This window comes from Oryctolagus cuniculus, chromosome 2 (assembly GCF_964237555.1).
Source record: "Oryctolagus cuniculus chromosome 2, mOryCun1.1, whole genome shotgun sequence".
Classification (NCBI taxonomy): domain Eukaryota; kingdom Metazoa; phylum Chordata; class Mammalia; order Lagomorpha; family Leporidae; genus Oryctolagus; species Oryctolagus cuniculus.
The window spans coordinates 2375744-2398126 of record NC_091433.1 but is presented as its reverse complement, the minus strand read 5'-3'; the positions used below and the strand labels follow the sequence as shown (position 1 = coordinate 2398126).

The following is a 22383-nucleotide window of genomic DNA, read 5'->3' as shown; positions in this document are numbered from 1 at the left end:
GGCCGCCGCCTCCCCGGGCGCGTGAGCAGGCAGCCGGGCGCGTGAGCAGGGCCGCCGCCTCCCCGGGCGCGTGAGCGGGCAGCCGGGCGCGGGGGCAGTGGCCTCCCGGGCGCGTGACCAGGGAGGTGGGCGCGGGGCCGCGCCGTCCAGCGGCGGCGCCCTGCCCTCCGCGACGACCCCGAGTCCACAGCCTCGCCGCCTCCGAGACGCAAGCCCGCGCGCTTCGGACGCACCCCGAGACGGTCAAACAAACGGAAGAGGTTAAAACGCGCGGGCCAGGGGAACCGGAAGTCAGGAGCCTGCGTCCCGCCACGGCCACTTCCGGCCCTCCCTGACGTCATCGCGCCGCGTCGCCGGGCTGCGTCATCGCGGCGCGCCGGGGCCGGCCCGGGTCACCTGGCACCATGGCTCGGGAGGTGGGCCGTGTGGCGGTGCCGGACCCCGGCGCGCGGCTCCCGGGGGGCTTCTGGGAGGCCGTGGCCGTGTGGCTGGAGAGGCCGCAGGTGGTCAACAAGCGGCTGTGCGGCGCCCGTGTGGAGGCGCGCCGGAGCGCCGTCCTGCCCCGGGCCGAGGCCTGTGGCCTGCGGCCGAGCGCAGGCCCCGAGCCGGAGGAGCGGGGCGCGGCGGGCAGCCGGGCCGAGGAGGAGCGGGGCTCCCCCGACCGGGGCGCGGGTCCCAGGCCGGAGGAGCCGGCCGCGGTGGGCCGCGACCCCGAGGGGCCCGGGGGCCGGCGCGCGCGAGGACCGCTAGCCGGGGACTCCGGGCGGCCCCGCGGGCCCGCGGGCTGGGACGACGCCGCCGCGGCCCTGGGTTCGCTCTGGGACGATTTTTCCGCGGGCCTGGCCGGCTGCCGTGCGGACCTACTGGCCTTTCTCAGCCGCTCGGCTGCGGGGTCGCGGCCAGAGGCGCCGCTGGACGTCGAGCTGGTGCTCAGGACGCTGGTCCCCAAAGCAGGCCCGCGTCGCCCGCCCCCTGCTCCGCGGAGAGAGGTGGTCGTGCAAGGTGAGGCCGCTCCCGGGACGCGGTAGGGCTTGGGGGTCCGGGGGCGCTCGCGGGACACGGGGTCGGGGAGCTGAGAGCCAGCTGGCCGGCTGCTTTTTGTGTTAAGCAGGGAGTGACGCGCCCTCCCCGCGCCCTGCAGCCCTGGCCTAGGAGGGCTGGGAGAGACGCCTGCTTTCCCAGACCCAGCTGCCACGAAGGCCAGGCTCAGCTGCGGGGCCCCCGGCCGGAGCAGGGCCCGTCGCCGGCTCTTCCCGGGGGTCGTGGTTCACCCCGGGCCCGGGCTGCAGCCGTGAGTGAGGCAGGAAGGGTCCCTGCTGGCGAGGTGACCGCCGAGGGCCGGGGCCGGCTCCGGGAGAGCTGCCGGCGTGGCTCGTGTCCGCGGGCGGCTGACGCCGTCCTGTGCGCCCCACAGATGTCCTGCACGGAGCCGTGACTTTCCTGCCCTTGGAGGAGGAAGACGAGGGGAGCCCGAGGGTGCAGACGGGCAACGTGTATCGAGTTGAGCTCAGCCAGAGCGAAGAGGCCTGGTGAGACCTGGCGCCACGCCTGCTCCTGCCCCGGGGCCCCGCGGACACTCGCCGGGGCGGTCACTCGGGCCGGCGGCAGGCTGAGGGTCTGGGGGCCCCGCGGACACTCGCCGGGACGGTCACTCGGGCCGGCGGCAGGCTGAGGGTCTGGGGGCCCCGCGGACACTCGCCGGGACGGTCACTCGGGCCGGCGGCAGGCTGAGGGTCTGGGGGCCCCGCGGACACTCGCCGGGGCGGTCACTCGGGCCGGCGGCAGGCTGAGGGTCTGGGGGCCCCGCGGACACTCGCCGGGGCGGTCACTCGGGCCGGCGGCAGGCTGAGGGTCTGGGGGCCCCGCGGACACTCGCCGGGACGGTCACTCGGGCCGGCGGCCGGCTGAGGGTCTGGGGGCCCCGCGGACACTCGCCGGGGCGGTCACTCGGGCCGGCGGCAGGCTGAGGGTCTGGGGGCCCCGCGGGGCCCTGTGACGCCTGTCCTGCCGTGGGCGCGGCGTGCTCGGGGTTGACAGGCGTCCCGATCTCTGGCTTGGGGCCGGTGCAGAGCCCGGCGTGTCGTCGGTTCCCCTGCCGTAGTTCTCAGCCCAGAGCCGGGAAGGGCCTCGCTGATGCGCGTGGCTGGCACTTCTGGGCCAGTCTGGGGGTCCTGTCTGTCTCCCTGGGAGGGGCTTCCTGGGAAGCAGAGGGAGGCGGGAGGAAGAGTGGGCTTTGGAGTCAGGCGCCCGGCTCTCCCCGTCAGCAGTGCGGTCTTGGATGCCGTGACCTCAGTCGTGCCGCCCAGGAAATGGGTTGAGGAGTCCCTGTGTCTCTGAGGGACCCGCTGTCTCTCCCGCCATTGGCCCTGAGGACTGGGCAGGCGGGGACCGGGGACGCTGGCCTGCCCTGGGACCCACCCCGAGGCAGGGTGAGAGCAGACGCCAGCCGTGGGGACTCCTGCCCGGCCATGTGAACCTGGCTGCTCTTGTCTGTCCAGGCTGGCGTTTCCAGCTGCGTCCCCGCCGCCCCCGGCCTGGCCACTGCCCCTCGGGGCCAGGCGCCTCGCATCCTGTGTGGGCACAAATGGAAGGGACACCCGGCGGCACCTTCGCACCTGGCTTTCCCGGCCCGGGGTTTGGCGGGAGATGGGTCGGCGCCCAGGACCTGGCAGTGCTGGAGGGGCGCCCAGGCGGGCCCGAGGCTGGCTGTGCTGGCTCCGGCCAAGTGGCTGGGGGCGGGAACATCGGCAGAGAGCCCTAGTGGCTGAGGAGAGAGCTGGCCAGGGACGAGCAGGACAGGCCCTGTGGGCAGAGCGTGGGCACTGCCCGGCTCAGGGCTGGGCCTGCAGTAGGCCGGCCAGCCTCAGGGTCGGGAGGCGGCTGGGCCAGAGGCCGAAGGTGGGCGCCCTCCCCCGCCTGCTCCTGGGCTCTGACCCAGGCTGGGGCAACGTCTGGGACGGAGAGCCTGGAGCCAGGCTCTCACCTGCCTCCCAGCTGTGCCCAGGAAGAGGGCCTGGTGAGCTTGCTGCAGAGCCCGGGGCGGGGCGGGGCGGGGCGGGGCCGGGCGTGTGCAGAGCCCGGGGCGGGGCGGGGCGGGGCGGGGCCGTGCGTGTGCAGAGCCCGGGGCGGGGCAGGGCAGGGCCGTGCGTGTGCAGAGCCCGGGTCAGGGCGGGGCCTGCTCTCGGGGCCCTTCCCCACGGAGGACCTCAGCTGACCCTGTCCCCTCCACGGGCCTGCCGCCAGCCCTGTAGCTAGGTCATGGTCTGCCACGGGGGCTGCGCCCTCTGCACCACGGTGAGGGGGCCGCCCCGTCAGCGCGTTCATTCCCGAGAACTGAGCCGCGGCAGCGCTGGGGCCGCACCCTGAGCGTGCCATAAGCAGGAGTTAGAATCTGGCCGGCGTGTGCGCGGAGCAGCGCACGCGTGCTCCGTCCTGCTCGTGTGGGCCTCACGCGGGGTCTCACTCGCTGCGTTTTGAGCCGGGTTTACAGGACAGGGCTCCTCCTGCTTGGCAGATGTGTCTAGAATCCCGCGCTCGTGTGGGTCGCCCGAGCTTCTGTTTGGTGGGTAAACGTGTAATCTAAACTCAAGTGGAAGTCACCCGCTTACTCACCTCTCTCTTACTTTTAAAGGTTCATATCTGTTTTGATTTTCTGTCCAGAGAGGTGGCATGCAGACGGGGTGGTCCAGCCCAGCCCCAGCTGGCTGGGAGAGGAGCTGCCCGCCCGGCTGGCCCGGTGGTCTGCGCAGAGCAGGAAGAGTGACTTCAGCGCCACCCTGTCGCTCGTCCCCGTGGAGCAGTACAGCCGCACCTACCAGGCCCTGAAGGAGAAGTACAGAGGCCTGGTCAAGGTGACCCCGCCCCGCTCACCCTGGCCAGGCTGCGGCGCTGGGAGCTTCCTGGTGGGGCGTAGGTGCAGGCGGCGGCTCCCCGCGTGGCTGCCTTGGGTGTGCTCGGGGCACCCACAGCAAGGGCCTGGGCGCACCTGCTGAGCGGTGGTTTTCCCAAGAGAGCGGAGGCCGCTGGCCAGCAGGGATAGGACGCTGAATGGGTTACTGCCCGCGTACGGAGGGACGTGCTTCCACAAGGCTCAGATTGCACAGTGCATTCCTCTAACTGGTGTGGTGACAGCCACAGAAGCCACAGCTCAGCCGGGCCTCGGCGGTCGCTGCTGCCCTGTGCGCCCGAGGTGACGCGGCCCCTGTCTCCCAGATCCCGGCCGCCGGGTCCGGCACGTCCTTGTTAACTGTTCAGTCTTCCAGAAGTACTGCTGCTTTGTCCAGCTTTAAAAACCCGGTTCTGAAGGAGCCAGTGCACGGCACTGGGAGTGCAAGGGTCAGCCTCAGTGAGGCCTCTGGCCTGAGCCCCTCCCCCGTGCACGTGTGTGTGCCCCTCCCCTCCCCCCCCCCGTGCAGGTGTGTGTGTGCCCCCTCCTCCCCTCCCCCGTGCAGGTGTGTGTGCCCCTCCTCCCCTCCCCCGTGCAGGTGTGTGTGCCCCTCCTCCCCTCCCCCCGTGCAGGGGTGTGTGTGCCCCTCCTCCTCCCCTCCCCCAGTGCAGGTGTGTGTGTGTGCCCCCTCCTCCCCCGTGCAGGTGTGTGCCCCCTCCTCCCCTCCCCCAGTGCAGGTGTGTGTGTGCCCCCTCCTCCCCTCCCCCGTGCAGGTGTGTGTGCCCCTCCTCCCCTCCCCCGTGCAGGTGTGTGCCCCCTCCCCTCCCCCGTGCAGGTGTGTGCCCCCTCCTCCCCTCCCCCAGTGCAGGTGTGTGTGTGCCCCCTCCTCCCCTCCCCCGTGCAGGTGTGTGTGCCCCTCCTCCCCTCCCCCGTGCAGGTGTGTGCCCCCTCCTCCCCTCCCCCGTGCAGGTGTGTGTGCCCCTCCTCCCCTCCCCCGTGCAGGTGTGTGCCCCCTCCTCCCCTCCCCCGTGCAGGTGTGTGCCCCTCCTCCCCTCCCCCGTGCAGGTGTGTGTGCCCCTCCTCCCCTCCCCCGTGCAGGTGTGTGTGTGCCCCTCCCCTCCCCCGTGCAGGTGTGTGTGCCCCCTCCCCTCCCCCGTGCAGGTGTGTGTGCCCCCTCCCCTCCCCCGTGCAGGTGTGTGTGCCCCCTCCTCCCCTCCCCCGTGCAGGTGTGTGTGTGCCCCCTCCCCTCCCCCGTGCAGGTGTGTGTGCCCCCTCCCCTCCCCCGTGCAGGTGTGTGTGCCCCCTCCCCTCCCCCGTGCAGGTGTGTGTGCCCCCTCCCCTCCCCCGTGCAGGTGTGTGTGCCCCTCCTCCCCTCCCCCGTGCAGGTGTGTGTGCCCCCTCCTCCCCTCCCCCAGTGCAGGTGTGTGTGTGCCCCCTCCTCCCCTCCCCCGTGCAGGTGTGTGTGCCCCTCCTCCCCTCCCCCGTGCAGGTGTGTGCTCCCTCCCCTCCCCCGTGCAGGTGTGTGCCCCCTCCTCCCCTCCCCCGTGCAGGTGTGTGTGCCCCTCCTCCCCTCCCCCGTGCAGGTGTGTGCCCCCTCCCCTCCCCCGTGCACGTGTGTGTGCCCCCTCCTCCCCCGTGCAGGTGTGTGCCCCTCCTCCCCTCCCCCGTGCAGGTGTGTGTGCCCCTCCTCCCCTCCCCCGTGCAGGTGTGTGTGCCCCCTCCCCTCCCCCGTGCAGGTGTGTGTGCCCCCTCCCCTCCCCTGTGCAGGTGTGTGTGCCCCTCCTCCCCTCCCCCGTGCAGGTGTGTGTGCCCCTCCTCCCCTCCCCCGTGCAGGTGTGTGTGCCCCTCCTCCCCCGTGCAGGTGTGTGTGCCCCCTCCCCTCCCCCGTGCAGGTGTGTGTGTGCCCCCTCCCCTCCCCCGTGCAGGTGTGTGTGCCCCCCTCCCCCGTGCAGGTGTGTGTGTGCCCCTCCCCTCCCCCGTGCAGGTGTGTGTGCCCCCCCTCCCCCGTGCAGGTGTGTGCCCCCTCCCCTCCCCCGTGCAGGGGTGTGTGCCCCTCCTCCCCTCCCCCGTGCACGTGTGTGTGCCCCCTCCTCCCCCGTGCAGGTGTGTGTGCCCCCTCCCCTCCCCCGTGCAGGTGTGTGTGCCCCCTCCCCTCCCCCGTGCAGGTGTGTGTGCCCCCTCCCCTCCCCCGTGCAGGTGTGTGCCCCCTCCCCTCCCCCGTGCAGGGGTGTGTGCCCCTCCTCCCCTCCCCCGTGCACGTGTGTGTGCCCCCTCCTCCCCCGTGCAGGTGTGTGTGCCCCCTCCCCTCCCCCGTGCAGGTGTGTGTGCCCCTCCTCCCCCCGTGCAGGTGTGTGTGCCCCCCTCCCCCGTGCAGGTGTGTGTGTTCCCCTCCCCTCCTCCCCCATGCAGGTGTGTGTGCCCCTCCTCCCCCGTGCAGGGATGTGTGCTCCCCTCCCCCCTCCCCCGTACAGGTGTGTGTGTGCCCCTCCCCCGTGCAGGTGTGTGTGCCCCCCTCCCCCAGTGCAGGTGTGTGTGTGCCCCTCCTCCCCCGTGCAGGTGTGTGTGCCCCTCCTCCCCCATGCAGGTGTGTGTGCCCCTCCCCCCCGTGCAGGTGTGTGTGCCCCCTCCCCTCCCCCGTGCAGGTGTGTGTGTGCCCCCCTCCCCCAGTGCAGGTGTGTGTGCCCCTCCTCCCCCGTGCAGGTGTGTGTGTTCCCGAGTCAGGAAGCACAGGGCCCTGTTGGCTGGAGGGGGACACAGGCAGCACCAGGCCCCGGTCGCTGAGCGCTGGTCTCCCGAGCCCAGTCCTGGGCCCCTCACCGGCCATTGTTTCCCTGTCGCTCAGCAGTGCCCTCTGGTGATCCGGTGGCCTCTGGCCTCTCCTGAGCACCTTTTTTTTTTTTTTTTTTTTTTAAGATTTATTTATTTTTTTGAAAGTTAGTTTACAGAGAGAGAGGGATCTTCCATCCGCTGGGTCACTCCCCAATTGGCTGCAATGGTGAGGGCTGGGCCAGGCTGAAGCCAGGAGCTTCTTCCAGGTCTTCCATGCAGGTGCAGGGACCCAAGCACTTGGGCCATCTTCTGCTGCTTTCCCAGGCCATAGCAGGGAGCTGGATAGGGAGTGGAGCGGCTGGGACCGAACTGGCACCCATATGGGATGCCGGCACCACAGGGCCGGCCCCAAAATCTCGCTTTGTGATGTGTGTGTGAGCTGTACTGTCACACACAAGCAGTGTAATGGCTATCTGTGTAGCCTGCGCCAGGCGAGACCAGCCATGAGTTCATGCCCTTGGTGATGAGCTGTGTGTCTCCCTGCAGGATGATTCCGGTTTACTCTGGGTTTGGGGAAAACTGAGTGTTGTGCAGCGGTGGGGAGATGGAACAACTTACGTGTGCTCTTGAAAACGTTCCAGGTGTGGCCGGAAGTCACGGATCCCGAGAAGTTCGTCTACGAAGATGTGGCCATTGCCACGTACCTGCTGGTAAGAGCGCATGCGTGTGAGCGGCGCGGCCTGGGCGGGTGAGGAGCGGTCCCCAGGCCTGCGGCTGGCAGTGCCACAGCCCTGTGTGCCTGTGCCGTGTGGCCCTGCCTGCCGCTGCCATGCTGGTGAGGGGCAGCTTGGAGTCAGGCAGCTGGGGCTGCAGGTGTCAGCCGAGTCCGGTTGTCTGTCCCCACCAAGGCGCACGCGCCGTCCAGCCCGGCCTCCGGTGATTCTAGAGTTGTCCCCCCTTGCTTGCTAGCCAGCTAGGCGTGGGCACGCCCTCTAACTTAACACTCTTGATTTTCTTACCTAGCAAATGTTTGTAGCAGATAGTCTCCAATTTTTCTTTAAAGACTCATTTATTTATTTGAGAGGTAGAGTTACAGACAGAGAGGAGAGAGAGAGAGAGGGAGAGGTGTCTTCCACCCGCTGGTTCACTCCCCAGATGGCCACAGTGACCAGAGCTGCGCTGATCAGGAGCCAGGAGCTTCCTCCGGGTCTCCCATGTGGGTGCAGGGGCCCAAGCACTTGGCCATCTTCTGCTTTCCCAAGTCATTAGCAGGGAGCTGGATGGGAAGTGGAGCAGCCAGGACTGGAACCTGTACCCATATGGGATGCTGGCGCTGCAGGCAGAGGCTTAGCCTACTGGGCCACAGCGCCGGCCCCTCCAGTTATTTTTCAGCTTGTAATTCTCGCACTGTTTAAAAGTGAATTTCTTATTATCCGAGTTTGCAGAACTTAAAGGATGTAGAAACAGCGTGAACCAGCGGATGCCAGCCCTGGAGCCCTGCCCCAGACCCCGCGGGCGTGGATCTGGGGCACACAGGGAGCCTCGGTGGCCGCGGTCAGGGCCGGAGCCCGGGTCCGTGCTGCCTGCCCGCACACTGCTCCCTCGAGGCAGGAGCCCCGGCAAGGCCTCTCACCCAGGCCCCGGCGGGGTGTGCCGAGCCCCTCTGGAGCAGGGAGAACCCCGGCTGACGCGGTTTTGTCTCCTCTCTGCTTAGATCCTGTGGGAGGAGGAGAGAGCGGAGAGGGGCGTGGTGGCCAAGCAGTCCTTCGTGGATCTGGGCTGCGGGAACGGCCTGCTGGCCCACATCCTCAGCAACGAGGGGGTAAGGCGCCGCTGGTCGTCCATCCTCTGGGTCACTCCCCAAATAGCAGCAACAGCCAGGGCTGCGCCAGGCCGAAGCCAGGAGCCAGGAGCTTCTTCCTGGTCTCCCACGCGGGTGCAGGGCCCGAGCTCCTGGGCCGTCCTTCGCTGCTTTCCCAGGCCATAGCAGGGAGCTGGCGGGACGTGGAGCAGCCGAGGTTGATCGGCACACCTGGACGGGTGCCACCGTTGCAAGCAGGTGGCTGGACCTGCGGCATTCAGCCTCCCAGACACGTTGCTCTGTGAGCAGGCGCACATGAACTCCAGGGACAGCGGCGACCTCGTCAGCCTGGGGGTCACAGGACACCACGTGTGGCCTCAGGAAGGGGCCCCGCAGACGAGTGCTGGGGGGCAGGTTTCCTCCGGAACCCAGCATTGCAGGGCGGGGCTCCCTCCTGAAGCTTCAGGATCTGGCTGAAGGGAGCAGTGACCCGCAGGGAGGCCCCCGCGTGGACCGGCGTGGCCCTGGCCCTGGCTCCCGGCCCTGAGGTCTTCCCGTTCAGCGCAGGCAGGCGTGGGCCGGGAGCAGGGAGAGTTTGTAGTCACGGCCCTGCGAGCAGCGTGTCGGGGGCTGCAACCCTGCTGCTGACGCGGAGACCCCTGGGCGTCAGGAGGCGTGGTCGTCCGGGACAGCTGGGGGCGTGGCCTTGGTGCAGGGGGCCGGCAGCCTGCCCGGATTGAGCCGAGATGGGCTCACCCCTAGGCCGCGTCCCTGGGGCACTGGCTCGGGACCGTTCCCAGACCAAGGGCCCTGTGCGCCGTCCACTCCCTTTCCCAGCCCCTGGTGCCTGCTGGTGACCCAGGCTCTGACCTGCCTGTCCGCAGGCCGCGGAGCTGGGCCTGTGCCGGCACGGATGCCCGGGGCCTCTGGCACAGGTGCGCTGGCGGCGCCTGGCGGGCACTCGGCGTCCTTGCCGGCTCATCACAATGCAGCGCTAACCTGGGATCCCAACTTACAGCATCCGGGCAGAGGGATCGACGTCCGGAGGAGAAAGATCTGGGAGCAGTACGGACCACAGACGCGGTTGGAGGTACAGGCTTCTCCCGGGGGCGCGTGGCTCTGTGCGGGTCCCTGGGGCAGAAACACTCGCTGTGAAGTGAGGAGGGTCCCAGGCGAGGGGGGGTGGCCCCCGGACGGAGCTGCTGCTGTCCACTGCCTCTGCGTGGGAGTGGGACGGCTGCCTCGGGGGCGGAGGACGCGCCGTGCCGGCTGCCCCCGCTCCCTCCGCAAGTGCCCGGGCTGCCTGGAGCCCAGGGGCAGCCGTGGGTGCAGCCGCCTAGGGCAGAAGTTGCCTAGCCCTGCCTCGGCTTGGCCACACCCTGCCGGCTCGTGACCCCGCAGCTTTGCCGTCAGCATGCGAGGGCCAGGGCAGAGCGGGTGGTGGCCCGCGGCGCGCTCCTCCCCGCCTCCACGAACAGGTGCAGGCCAGGCCGCGCCACAGAGCCGCTGCTTATCGTGGCCACGCTGTGGCGGCCGCAGGAAGCTCCATGCGGAGCAGGAGCGTGGCAGCGCGCTATGTCCGCAGTGCCGGGTGGAGCTTTCTCATTGAGCAGCTGGGGCTTTGTTCAGCCTGCTCCTGGCAGGATGGCACCACGGGTGGTTGTGCAGCGTCTGTTGTACCACATCCAGCCACCCACGAGCCAGGTGGAGAGTGGGACTAAGTGCCTGTGTGCGGCTGTGGGGCGGGGCTTCCCGAGTGCCAGCGGCCCTGCGGATGGGGGAGCGCACCTGCTGCAATGCAGGACTGGAGTCGAGGGGCAGAGGCCCCTGTATGTGCCCGTGACCTTGCACGCACCGGCCTAGCCCGGGGGCCCTGCTCTGGCCCCTCCCCAGTCCCCAGGACCCCCTCCACGGCTCTCACAGGAGCTGGATTGTGAGCGGCCGTGGGGGTCCCCTGTCCCCACCACGTCTGTGGATGCCGGCCAGTTGTCGGAAGACTGTTGTGCCCCTCCGAGTGCTTGGCTGACAGCAAGCCGTCCTGGCTGGCACGGAGGTTGCCAGGCGCGGTGCCCTGCCGCCGTCTTCCCTGGCTGGCATCGCTGCGGACCGTGGGGTGTGGGCGGGAGGGCCTCCGAGTCAGCCTCGGGCTCGCCGCCTGGCGCCGTCTCCTCCGCGCTCTGCCCGTCCCGCCGTGGCCGTGCACCCACGTCGTTTGCTGTCGGGGAGATGAGGCTTGGCAAAGTGCGGCGCATTTCTCCGGCCGTGTCCCTGAAGGGGGCTGCCGTTTGCCGACGCGGGCGGCCGCAGTGGTGTGGGGTGGGGGCTGTGCAGCAGGCGGTGCCGCAGCGTGCCCGTCCCGTGTGTCGCTCAGGAAGCCGCCATCACGCCGAGCGACGCGACCCTCTTCCCCGGCACCGACTGGCTCCTCGGCAACCACTCCGACGAGCTCACGCCGTGGATCCCCGTCATCGCGGCCAGGTGAGTGGCAGAGCGCGCGTCCGTCCGCGCCGCGCGGCCCACGACGGCAGCCGCCGGTGAGCGCGCGGGTGAACTCCGGCTGTTTGTTCCAAAGCTTTACTCACTTATTTGGAGGGTGGAGCAGTAGAGAGAGCAGGAGGCATAGACCGCGATCCTGCATCCCCAGAGGCCACAGCAGCTAAGGCCGCCCCCGCCCCCAGCCAGGACCCAGCGCCGTCTTGGTTTCCTACACGGGCGCAGGGCCCCAAGCGCTTGAGCCGTCCTCGGCTGCCTGCCCAGGCCGTTTGCAGAGAGCCGGGTTGACACTGGGGCTGGCACCCACGCGGGGTGCCGGCGTGCCGGGTGGGGCTTTCCCCTTGAGTTGCTGACGGCAGTGCGTGTGGGTGTCAGCGCGGCCTCTTGCTGGTATCTGACTCTGTCCTCTGCTCCTGGCGAGCGTGAGGACGCACGGGCCTGTGGCTCATGGCTGCCGCGGGCTGGGAGGTGTCTCCTGGGGGCTCGTGGCTGCCGCGGGCTGGGAGGTGTCTCCTGGGGGCTCGTGGCTGCCGCGGGCTGGGAGGTGTCTCCTGTGGGCTCGTGGCTGTCGCGGGCTGGGAGGTGTCTCCTGGGGGCTCGTGGCTGCCGCGGGCTGGGAGGTGTCTCCTGGGGGCTCATGGCTGCCGCGGGCTGGGAGGTGTCTCCTGTGGGCTCGTGGCTGTCGCGGGCTGGGAGGTGTCTCCTGGGGGCTCATGGCTGCCGCGGGCTGGGAGGTGTCTCCTGTGGGCTCGTGGCTGCCGCGGGCTGGGAGGTGTCTCCTGGGGGCTCATGGCTGCTGCGGGCTGGGAGGTGTCTCCTGTGGGCTCGTGGCTGCCGCGGGCTGGGAGGTGTCTCCTGGGGGCTCGTGGCTGCCGCGGGCTGGGAGGTGTCTCCTGTGGGCTCATGGCTGCCGCGGGCTGGGAGGTGTCTCCTGGGGGCTCGTGGCTGCCGCGGGCTGGGAGGTGTCTCCTGGGGGCTCATGGCTGCTGCGGGCTGGGAGGTGTCTCCTGTGGGCTCGTGGCTGCCACAGGGTTGGGAGGTGTCTCTGGTGACAGCAGGGACTGTCGTGGCGGCAGCACGTGTCCCCACGGGCGGACCCTACCACAGGGCAGCATCCCCTCACTGTGGGAGGCCTCAGCGCTGCCCGTTCCACACCAGGCGGGGTCTCCTGCCCACTCCGCACTGGGCGGGTCACTGGCGCCTGGGACCTCGCAGCCAACAATGCCGCCCAGGGCTCAGCCTTTTTTCTTTTTCCTTTTTTTTTTTTTTTAATAAATGTTATCTATAACTTAAATTTTTCCTTGTTTAAGATTTACTTATTTATTTGAAAGGCAGAAATACGGGGTGGGGGGGCTTTCCATCCACTGTTCACTCCCTAGACGGCTACAACGTCCAGGGCTGGAGCAGGCCAAAGCCAGGAGTCAGGGGCTTCCTGCGGGTCTCCCATGTGGGTGCAGGGCCCAAGGACTCCCAGGGAGCTGGGTCAGAAGTGGAGCAGTCAGGACTTGAACCACCGCCCTGTGGGATGCTGGCGCCACAGGCGGAGGCTTAGCCTGCCGTGCCACCGTGCAGGCCCCCGGGCTGTCTCCACTCGGTCTGTGTGTGTCTGCCTCTGACACAGGCTTTGCCGAGCCGAGTCCCAGAGGACTCCGAGTCCCAGGGTACGGATGAACGGGCAGGTTCGGCGGGGGAGACGGCGCCATCCCCGGGGTCCTGTGGCCCTTGCTGGCCAGCGGCTGCCCGCTGCCCGCCGCCCTTGCAGGTCCTCCTATGACTGCCGCTTCTTCGTCCTGCCCTGCTGCTTCTTCGACTTCGCCGGCAAGTACCGCCGCCGGCAGAGCCGGAAGACGCAGTACCGGGAGTACCTGGACTTCGTGCGGGAGGTGGGCGTGGCCTGCGGCTTCCACGTGCAGGAAGACTGCCTGAGGATTCCCTCCACCAAGAGGGTGCGTGAGGCTGCCGCGCGGGGTGGGGCGGGCCGGCCTGCGGAGGGTGTGTCCCCGCCCTCGAGCCCGGACTGCCCCTGGGTTATCCGCTGGGAAGTGTCCAGGTGGGGGCCGGGTGGGAAGGCGGGCTCGGCGGGCTGGTGCTGTTGTCATGGGCCGTTCACCGCGTCGTCTCCGTCAGCCTCCGCTTTCCTGTTTGCTTTTTTTTTTTTTTTTTTTTTTATTAAAGGAGATTGCACATTTTTTATTGTTCAAAGGCAGAGGGACAGACAAGGAGACACAGATCTTCTACCCATTGGTTCACTCCCCGAGTGGCCGCGTACGGAAGCCAGGGTCCTGGAACTCCATCCAGGTCTCCCGTGGCGTTAGCGGGGAGGGGGCTCGGAAGCAGAGCAGCTGCGACTTGATCTGGCATGTGCCACCATGGTGGGCGACACCCCAGGCAGCTGCCCAACCTCCGGCACCGCCACGGCTGCCCGGGCCCGTTTCCTTGGGGCCATGTGGTGTGGCTGTCGGATGCCGGTGTGGCCAGCACGCTCTCTGCCCCCAGCACAGGGGACACAGCACAGGGCCACACATGGCAGGTGTCAGCCGGGCTGTATTGTGGCACGGTGCCACGGCGGTGAGAACCCCCCTCCATCAGCGCTCTCCGGCTGGGCCGTTCCTGCCCAGAGAGGGAGTCGTGAGCAGGGTGTTTGATGCACCGTGGGCCGGGCCTTGCTCCCCGGGGACGGATCAGCGCATGCTCGCTTGCAGGCCCTGAGAAGGAAGGGAGGAGCACGGCCCGGCCCGCTGTGCCCGCCCAGTGCTGCGCGGGGCGCCCTGGCCCGCCTGACCTCGCTCGCTCTGGCAGGGCCCGCACCGTGCCCCGCCCCCGCACCCTGGGGGACCAGAGCAGGGCGGTGCTGGTGGGCTGACGGAGGGGCTGAGCGATGGGGTTAGTAGGTTTTTACTGTGGTGGGGTTTTTAAGTGAAGTGAATTTTTCTTGAAGAAAACATTTTGTATAAAATTCCTTTTTATAATTTTTAAAGCGTTAGTTAAGGAACGCAGACTTGGTGCGTTTCGGACGTAGAGCTCTAGGCGCAGTGGGCATTTTTCAGGTGAGGGCTTTCTCGCGAGAGGCGTCAGGAGCTCTGGTGGTGCTCGTCCGGCAGCCCCCGCCCCGCTAACTGCCCCCCTCGGCGCAGGTCTGCCTCGTCGGGCGGTCCCGGACCTACCCGGCCGCCGCGGAAGCCGAGCTGGACGAGCAGCGGGCCCGCTACATCCGCAGCAGGCAGGGCCCGCCCTCCCCGGCTGCCCGCGGCACTGCTCACCCTGACGGCCGCGGAGCCGGGGAGGCGGGAGGGCCCTGGCTGCCTGGCTTCCAGCCCAGAGAGAAGGCCGAGCCCGTGCGGAACTGCGCCGGCCTCCCCCGCGCCTTCCTCGACCGCGTGGTCCTGCAGGTGGCCGGCCTGCTGCTACGGGGCAGGCCGCTGAGCCCCGGAGGCGCCCGGAGCGGGGCTGTGCAAGCCTGGGACGGAGGAGGTGAGTGTCTGGCCCTGCCCACGCGTGCTCGCTGCGTGGCCTGAGCTGTCTGTGAGCGCACGTGGACCTCGGGGCACCAGGGAGGAAGGCCAAGGCAGCGTGAGGGTGGTGTGGCCCTGAGGGGCCCTACAAGGTGTTCAGGTTCAGGGCTTCCATGGCCCCACAGGAAGCAGGAAGGGCCAGGGCCCCACGTGCGCGGTGAGATCCCTGGGAGACTGCCGGGTCGTTCTCTGAAACCCCCAAGACACGAGAATGCCCGTGATCAGCAGGGGACAGGGCCCTGGTGGCGCTCACAGCAGGGGACAGGGCCCTGGTGGCTCTCACAGCAGGGGACAGGGCCCTGGTGCTTCTCAGGGAGCAGGGGACAGGGCCCTGGTGGCGCTCACAGCAGGGGACAGGGCCCTGGTGGCGCTCACAGCAGGGGACAGGGCCCTGGTGGCTCTCACAGCAGGGGACAGGGCCCTGGTGGCTCTCAGGGAGCAGGGGACAGGGCCCTGGTGGCGCTCACAGCAGGGGACAGGGCCCTGGTGGCGCTCACAGTGGGGGCTCCCAGCCTTAGCATAGCGCCGCCCGCAGGTGGCTCTTTTGTTCGCGCTTCCCATCCAAGGCTCCGTCCCACAGCGATGCCGGCGTCGGCCGCCAGAGGGCGCTGTGGGGATGGCCGCAGGCTTGCCTCTGGGAGGGGGCGGGGAGACCCAGCCCTCAGCCCTCTGCCTGCCCTCTGCCTGCCCAGCCTGCGGGCGACTCCCACGGGCCGGCCCTTCAGGGGCGCAGATCAGGGAGGGGCGGCGACCTTTCCTGCCTGCCCTGCGTCCTCACCTGGGCCTGGCCACAGGTTCCCGCTCAGGGCTCCTCCTGCACCGAGCCCGCTGGTCTCACCTGTGGGCACCGCGGCAGATCCTCCTGTCCTCCCAGGACACACCTGACAGCGTCCACTCAGAAACGCCCCCGCAGGGCCCAGGCACGGGCATTTGGCCAAGGTGGCACTGACCGGGGGCTGGGCTCTGGGCTGTCCCACTGACAGGAGGCTCCTTGGGGCCAGAGTACCGAGGAGGGAGCCTGAGGCCCGGGTCTCAGCACAGGGGCAAAGCGGGGGGCGGGGTCAGAACAGGAGCAAAGCAGGGGGTGGGGGCCCTGGGGGCGGGGTCCTGGGGGGCAGCGTCAGCACAGGGACAAAGCAGGGCCGGGGTCCTGGGGGCCGAGAGGAGCTGGAAGCTCTGAACCCTGGAGACCCTGGTGCACTTGGCCCTTCACGGCCGGGCACACGGTGTGGCTGCAGGCGGAGCTGCCCTGTGGGGAGCCCGTGTGTCCCCATCCGTGCTCTGAAGGAAGGGGTGGAGGTGGCCTCATGACCCCTTGGCCGCTGGGGGTCGCGTCAGAGCCCACCCACCCGCCCAGCCTGCTCACCGGGCTCTGTCCGCCTCCAGAGCCGCAGGTGGGCAGGGGGTGCTGGGCAGGCGTCGTTCTTTTTGAACCTCGGACTTGACGGGGGCGAGGCGCCCCGTGGACCTGTGGGCTGCTGGGCTTTGGGAGACGTGGACAGGGCCTGGGTGGGTCTCCGCTGCCGTGGGGGTGGGGCTGGAGGGGCAGGTGGGGGTTCGAGCAGGTTCTCTCGGCACCGGTTTCCAGCTCACTTACTGGGGTTTTGCTAATGAGCCGACCTCATTGTCACCAGGGTTACCGATGAGCATTCAGAAACGCGTGCGGGTCCTCAGAGTGGAAAGTGTAGGTGCAGGAGACACTGTGCCCGCTGTGGGGCCGTGTGCAGAACCTGCCTGCTGTGTAGACCTCTGTGAGCCGTGTAGATGCCTTTGTGAGCCATGTAGACCTCTGTGAGCCGTGTAGACCTCTGTGCCCGCTGTGTAGACACCTTTGTGAGCCGTGTAGACCTCTGTGCCCGCTGTGTAGACCTTTGTGAGCCGTGTAGACCTTTGTGAGCCGTGTAGACCTCTGTGAGCTGTGTAGACCTCTGTGAGCCGTGTAGACCTCTGTGAGCCATGTAGACCTCTGTGCCCGCTGTGGCGCCGTTGTGTCTCCACGTGCTGCCGACATGCGGAGGCCCGGGCCCTGCAGGGTCCCCACGCTGCTCTGGCCTTCCTCCCCTCCTATCCAGTGAGACCTTCGCCTGGCACAGCCGTGTCCTTTGGGTCACCAGGGGGAGGGGCGTGCAGCCCCCGAGCCGGCAGCGCCACTGTGCTCCCGGCGCCTGCCTGGCCGTGGCCGTGGTGGGCGTGGGCTAAGCTCCGTGAAAGCACGCGGTGCCCAGATGGGCGTTTAGAGCAGAGGCAACTCGTGCCGGGCGGTTCATGGTTGCTCAGCTTCCTGTGCTGGGGGGACCCCGCATCTCCACAGAGAGCCGTGCCCTGGCCGAAGTCGCCCGTGCGCTGGACACGGAGACGCTGCAGAGGCTGAAGCGCGAGTGTGGGGGCCTGCAGACGCTGCTGCGGAACAGCCACCAGGTGTTCGAAGGTAAGACGCTGCGCCGCGCACCTGGGCCCTCCCCGTCAGCACGGCACCGGGCCCGTGCACCTGCGCCCTCGCGCACCTGGGCCCTCCCCCGTCAGCATGACATCTGTGCTGTGCACCTGCGCCTTCGCGCACCTGGGCCCTCCCCGTCAGCACGGCACCGGGCCCGTGCACCTGCGCCCTCACGCACCTGGGCCCTCCCCGTCAGCATGACATCTGTGCTGCGCACCTGCGCCCTCGCGCACCTGGGCCCTCCCCCGTCAGCATGACATCTGTGCTGCGCACCTGCGCCCTCACGCACCTGGGCCCCCCATGCCATCACGGCACCCTTGGAACACAGCCCTCTGGCTTTCCTCTCTTGCAATTATGTAAAACTGTGTCTTAGAGTAGTCACTTTCCTTTTATTTTTTTAAAGGTTTATTTATTTGAGAGGCAGAGAGAGAGAGAGAGGTCTTCTATCCACTGGTTCACTCCCCAGATGGCCGCAATGGGTGATCTGAAGCCAGGAGCCAGGTGCTTCTCCTGGTCTCCATGGGGTGCAGGGCCCAAGCACTTGGGCCGTCCTCCACTGCACTCCGGGCCACAGCAGAGAGCTGGATCAGAAGTGGAGCAGCCGTGACGTGAACTGGCGTCCACTTGGGTTGCTGGCACTGCAGGTGGCAGCTCTCCCTGCTGTGCCACAGCGCCAGCCTCGAATGGTTCCACTTTCTGTGTTTTAACAGTGATTTATTTGAAAGGCAAAGTGATAGCGCTTCCATCCAGTGGTTTGCCCCCCAGAGGCCCGCAACAGCTGTAGTGGTCCAGGCCGAGCCAGGAGCGAGGTGTCGGGTCTCCACGCGGGGGCAGGGGCCCAGGCACATGGAGCGTCTTCCACTGCCTCCCCAGTGCCACAGCAGGGAGTGGGTGGGAAGCAGAGCGGCTGGGATGCACGGTGCAGACACGGGCGTGCTGGGGCTGTGACAGACACGGGCATCCTGGGGCTCTGACACGGGCATCCTGGGTGTGACATGGGCGTGCTGGGCCTCTGACATGGGCATGCAGGGGCTGCGACACGGGTGTCCTGTGTGTGACACGGGCGTCCAGGGCTGTGACATGAGCTTCCTGGAGCTCTGAACACAGGTGTCCTGTGTGTGTGAGGGCAGGGGTGTGTGCTCCACTGCGTGTGAGTGCTGTGTACCGCCATGTGTATAGAATAGGTGTGCATGTGCCACTCCATGTGTGAGACTGGGTGTGTGTGAGAACAGTGTGCACCCACTGCCCCGTGTGTGTGTGTGTGAGAGAGAGAGGACAGGTGTGCACACCCTGCCCCGTGTGTGTGTGTGAGAGAGAGGGGACAGGTGTGCACACTCTGCCCCGTGTGTGTGTGTGTGTGTGTGTGGACAGGTGTGCACACTCTGTGTGAGAGAGAGCGGGAGAGGACAGGTGTGCGCGCACGGCCGTGTGTGGGCGGGGGAGGAAGCACAGGCTGCACCCGCACACCCACTGCCTTGGGCGGCCCCGTGTCCTGGGCGGCCTCTGGGTGACCCTGCTGTAGGAGCCTGGTGGGTGCTGCGGGCGCCAGCAGCTCCGGGTGGACACAGGACGGAGGCCGAGGCAGGGCCCATGTGGAGGGGCTGGGCCCCCGGGCTGAGTCCCCGCTGGGGCAGCGGCCCGGCGTCTCGCCCCCACCACAGAGCCCCCCATCCGCTGAGCCCGGCCCGCGCCCGGGGCCTCTCCGCCTCGCTGGCCTGGGCACACGTGGGGTTTGGTTTCACCAGCCTTCTTCCCCTGCCAGTGTGCCCGGGCGTCGGTGTGTCTGGGGCAGGAGGTGTTAGGAGTCTGAGGAGGGGTCTGGGTCTCGTGGGGGGGGGGCACGCGGTTGCTTCTGAGCCAGCACGGCCACCCTGGGGGGCGGGGTGCGGTGAGTGCGAGGGAAACCTCTGGGCCAGGCCCCGTGGGGGGCTGCGAGTGAGCTCCGCGGGACCCTAGGAGACCCCTGTTGGCGCCGGCTGGCAGCCGCCCGGGTGTCCCCATCTGGCCCCGGGACTGGTGGGACTGGTGCCCCTCCGCTGGCCGCTCCCTCGGGGCTGTGCTTGGCCTCAGCCAGTTGCCCGGGCGCTGTGGCTGAGGTCCGGACACACGGCCGGGGAGGCGTGCGTCTCATCCCTGTGGTGCTGGCTTACAGAGCTGCAGGGAGACTCTGGGTGGTCCTCTGGCGTGGGGGGGGCATGGGCCATCCCTCCGCCAACCCGATCCTCCCTGGCCCTGCAGCACGGGCGCCCAGGAGCTGTGGGCTGTGGGGGAGGGGCTGGGCCATCCTTGGCGTTAGCGAGCCCCCTGCTCTCCTGCCGTCTCTGGAGCGTGCCAGAGCCCCAGGCCAGGCGGGGGGTTCCTCGGCATCTGGGTGCCGGGCCCCCAGGGGCGGGCATGCTCCTGGGGCTGCGGGAACGCCCCAGACCATCATGTAGGTTCCCAGACTGAGACATGGCGCCTCCGCCTGTTGGGGGCCGACCAGGACCAGGCTTGGTGTGGGAGTTCTGGGGGCCCCTCGTGTGCCCCCGAGTGTAGCCCGGCGCCTCTCTGAGCTTGCGCCTCTGCTTCCGGCTGTGAGGTGCGGGAGGCCGGCGGGGGCGGGGGACGACAGACGCAGCCCGTGGAGCGCAGCGCTGGTTTGAGTCCCGGCTGCTCCACTTCCCATCCGGCTCCCTGCAAGTGTGCCTTCTGGGAGGGCAGGGATGGTCTGGATGCCTGGGCCCCTGCCACCCGTGTGAGAGGCCAGCGTGGAGTTCCGGCTGCTGGCCGCAGCCTGGCCGGCCCTGGCTGTTGTGGCCGTCTGGGGACTGTGCCCCCTCCCTCCTCCCATCTCCCTCTCCTAGGTAGGAAGATGGTAGTCCTGGGGCGGGGATTGAGCTGCTGGTTAACCTGGCGGCCGGGCCCCGCGTGGCCTGTCGGGAGTCCAGCACTCCGGGAGAGCAGGTGACTGCTCAGGTCCTCGGGTCCTTGTCCCCACGTGGGGACCGAGCAGAGTCGCAGCTTCCACGTGGCCTGGCCCCGGCTGTTGGGGTCCTGGGGAGTGAGCCAGGGGTCAGGAGCACGCCGAACCTCAGACGACACTGAACCCAGCCAGAGCCGGGGCCTGGCGGCACCTTCCCCACGACGCTGCCGCGCCCGGGCAGCCAGGCCCTGGCCTCCAGCCTTCTTCCTGTGCCGTGGGTGTGCGCGAGCCCCTCCCTGCCTGGGATCTGGCCCCCCGCCCCAGGCACGGCCCCAGGCCCCTCCTTGCGTAGCTGTGTCGGGGTGACTCCCGGCTGTCTGCTCTCCCCCGCAGTCGTGAACGGCAGGGTGCACTTCCGAGACTGGCGGGAAGAGAGGCCGCAGGAGAGGCGGCCGGATGCCTGCAAGACGCGCATCTGCTGGTTTTTCGCTCACCACCCCGATGGCTGTGTGCTGCCCGCCCACCGCTGCCCGTTTGCCCACGGGCCCGGGGAGCTGCGGCCACCCCTGACCCCCAAGAAGAAGCAGCAGCTTCCGTGAGCTGTTCGCTCCGTGTGAGCAGTGGCCTGGCCGGGGCGGCCGAGCCCGGAGCTGTCTCGTCCAGACCGGCTTCCCCGCTCCCCATCCCACCCGGCTCGGCATGGAAGTGGCTCCTGAGCCCTGGAGATGAGGCCGCGGTTCCTGGGACCCCAGGCGGGCTGGGCTCGCTCGAAGTGCGGTTTCTGGAAGCCACTGTGGCCTCTGTGTCTGAAAGCCGGCCCAGGTGGGGCTCGCCCCTCGCGGGGACCAGAGCAGCCGTGTCACTGTGCCACCGTGCCGGGCGCCAGTTGGGGAGTGAACCAGCGGATGGACACCCCCCCCCCCCCGCCTCTCCTCTGTGTAACTCTGGCTTTCAAATAAATAACATGTTTTTAAAAGAGGTCCCGCATAAATAGCTCCCTTTTCAGAAAAACCTTTAAGCAACGTGGGTCGCATTCCCACTGCCGCAGCTCAAGGTCAGCTGATGTTTGGCTGACGGCCGACCCCTCATGAAGCAGGCGTCAGCACCCACGGTCGCCGTCCCGGGCGCCCCCGCGGGAGCCGCGTCACCCGCTCGCTCAGCCGCTGAGGTCACACCTGCGCATGCGGCCCCGCCCGCAGCCCTGTTGGCCCCGGTGCCCGGCTCGGCAAAGGGGTGCTGAGGGGGCCCCGAGGACGGTGAGCACCGCAGGCCCGCTCCAGCCTGGCACAGAGCTCAGCCGCGTTCTGGCTCCGGACCCGGCTGTGCCAGCCCTGGGGGGAGCAGGAGGCCCGTGGCCGCCCCAGTTCCCGAGTTTTTCTTTCCGCATCAGCCGTGCGCGTGGGGCCGGCTCCTGGACGTGTTTACCCACTTTTCCCTCGGCTGGGGAAACAGACGCCGCGGCCGGTCTGCTTGAGTCGACCAATTTAGAAACGTGCACTTTCCCCTGTTTGTTTTCTGGTCCCGTGTGGCAGACGGGGCGTGTCCCGAGCCGACACACAGGGAGCTCGGGAGCGGGGCCCAGGCCTCGTGGTTACAGCTGCTCCGGCGAGCGCTGGAGATCCCAACCCCGGAAGCAGCGACCCTGGTGGCGGTGCCGCGCAGCTGCCGGTTCCTTCGCCTGTCTGGGCACGAGGAGCCTGCTGGGCTCTGCCTTGCTACTGTTCCCTTTGTTCTCCACATAAAAGCGGAGCGAAGAGAACGGCCGCAGAGCCCCTGTATGGTGCCCGGATGGCGGCGCGGGGCCGGCCTGGGAGCCCTGGCACCGCCTGGCGGCACAGGCGCACTGTGGAACTTGGGACCCGTGGTGGCCGCTGTCACAGCAGGCTCCCGGGGCACGGGGCCTCTCGGTTCTGGCCGGGAACTTCCAGGGTTTGGGCCCGAGGGTCTCGGGATCCCCTGTGCCTGGCAGGTGTGCCCGGGCTGGTCCCATCTGTCCACTGGAGGCTGTCAGACGTGGTGGCCGCTGGCCGTCTCGTGCCACCACGGAGCCGGCTTGTTTTGCTCCTGGACGATTTTTAGAAACGGAGCCGGACACCTAGAGCTGGGTGCCACCAGGCGAGAGGAAGGCGGAGCAGCGAGAGGCGCAGGCGCAGGTGCAGCCCAGCAGTAAACCTGGTGCAGGCCCAGGCTCGCCGGGAGCGACGGGGCCTCGCAGGCTGGACCTCGGCACCGTCAACGGGGTGGCCAGGGCTCCCCAGGAGGGGGGCTCCCCATGCAGGAAGGGGAGCCGGGGTAGAGGTCGCCCCAGAGGGAAGTGGGGTGATGGGTGCCACGTCCCACCAGCGAGTCCCAAGGGGGCTCTGGGGTTTCTCATTGAGCTCAGAAGACCAGGGGCCGTTCAAGGGGGCGGGGGCACCAGGACACCCCTGAAGGCAGGACGAGGGTCCCCACAGACGGCCACGAGGGTCACTGGGGGGAGGGTGGCACCAGCCTGAGGCTGAGCCACTGGCCGCCAGGCAGCCGGGCAGAGGTGCCCCCGTGGGAGGCAGCGTGGCCTCTGCCAGCGTGTGGGTCCCCCACCCC

At 68.8% G+C, this 22383-nt stretch overlaps 2 protein-coding genes and 1 long non-coding RNA gene across 4 annotated transcripts in view; all 3 read left to right on the top strand.

Annotated features, from left to right (window-relative positions):
* HTRA3 (HtrA serine peptidase 3) overlaps positions 1-22383 on the top strand; it is a 118625-nt gene that overhangs the window by 88510 nt on the left and 7732 nt on the right. The window lies entirely within an intron of this gene.
* TRMT44 (tRNA methyltransferase 44 homolog) lies at positions 162-20778 on the top strand. Of its 2 annotated transcripts, XM_070069541.1 has the most exons (11): positions 344-1002; positions 1415-1529; positions 3632-3851; positions 7297-7365; positions 8370-8477; positions 9475-9546; positions 10828-10934; positions 12712-12895; positions 14084-14420; positions 16773-16889; positions 20194-20778. In XM_070069541.1, exons 1-11 carry the CDS (start codon positions 405-407, stop codon positions 20397-20399), a joined length of 2133 nt encoding a protein of 710 aa, XP_069925642.1. In that variant the 5' UTR covers positions 344-404; the 3' UTR covers positions 20400-20778. The 2 variants fall into 2 exon arrangements, with proteins under 2 accessions (XP_069925643.1, XP_069925642.1); XM_070069542.1 differs by lacking the exon at positions 1415-1529 and having other exon boundaries at positions 162-1002; positions 3661-3851.
* Positions 10941-12243, top strand: LOC138848755 (uncharacterized). Its single transcript, XR_011386824.1, has 2 exons — positions 10941-11873; positions 11989-12243. It is a non-coding gene; the product is annotated as an uncharacterized lncRNA (long non-coding RNA).

Bases quoted from the DNA above. Each gene is read 5' to 3' on its own strand.
- TRMT44 (XM_070069541.1), top strand. From the start codon at position 405: ATGGCTCGGGAGGTGGGCCGTGTGGCGGTGCCGGACCCCGGCGCGCGG. The intron at 10,935-12,711 runs GTGAGTGGCAGA...CCGCCCTTGCAG, and splicing joins ATCCCCGTCATCGCGGCCAG to GTCCTCCTATGACTGCCGCT. The intron at 12,896-14,083 runs GTGCGTGAGGCT...CCCTCGGCGCAG, and splicing joins GGATTCCCTCCACCAAGAGG to GTCTGCCTCGTCGGGCGGTC.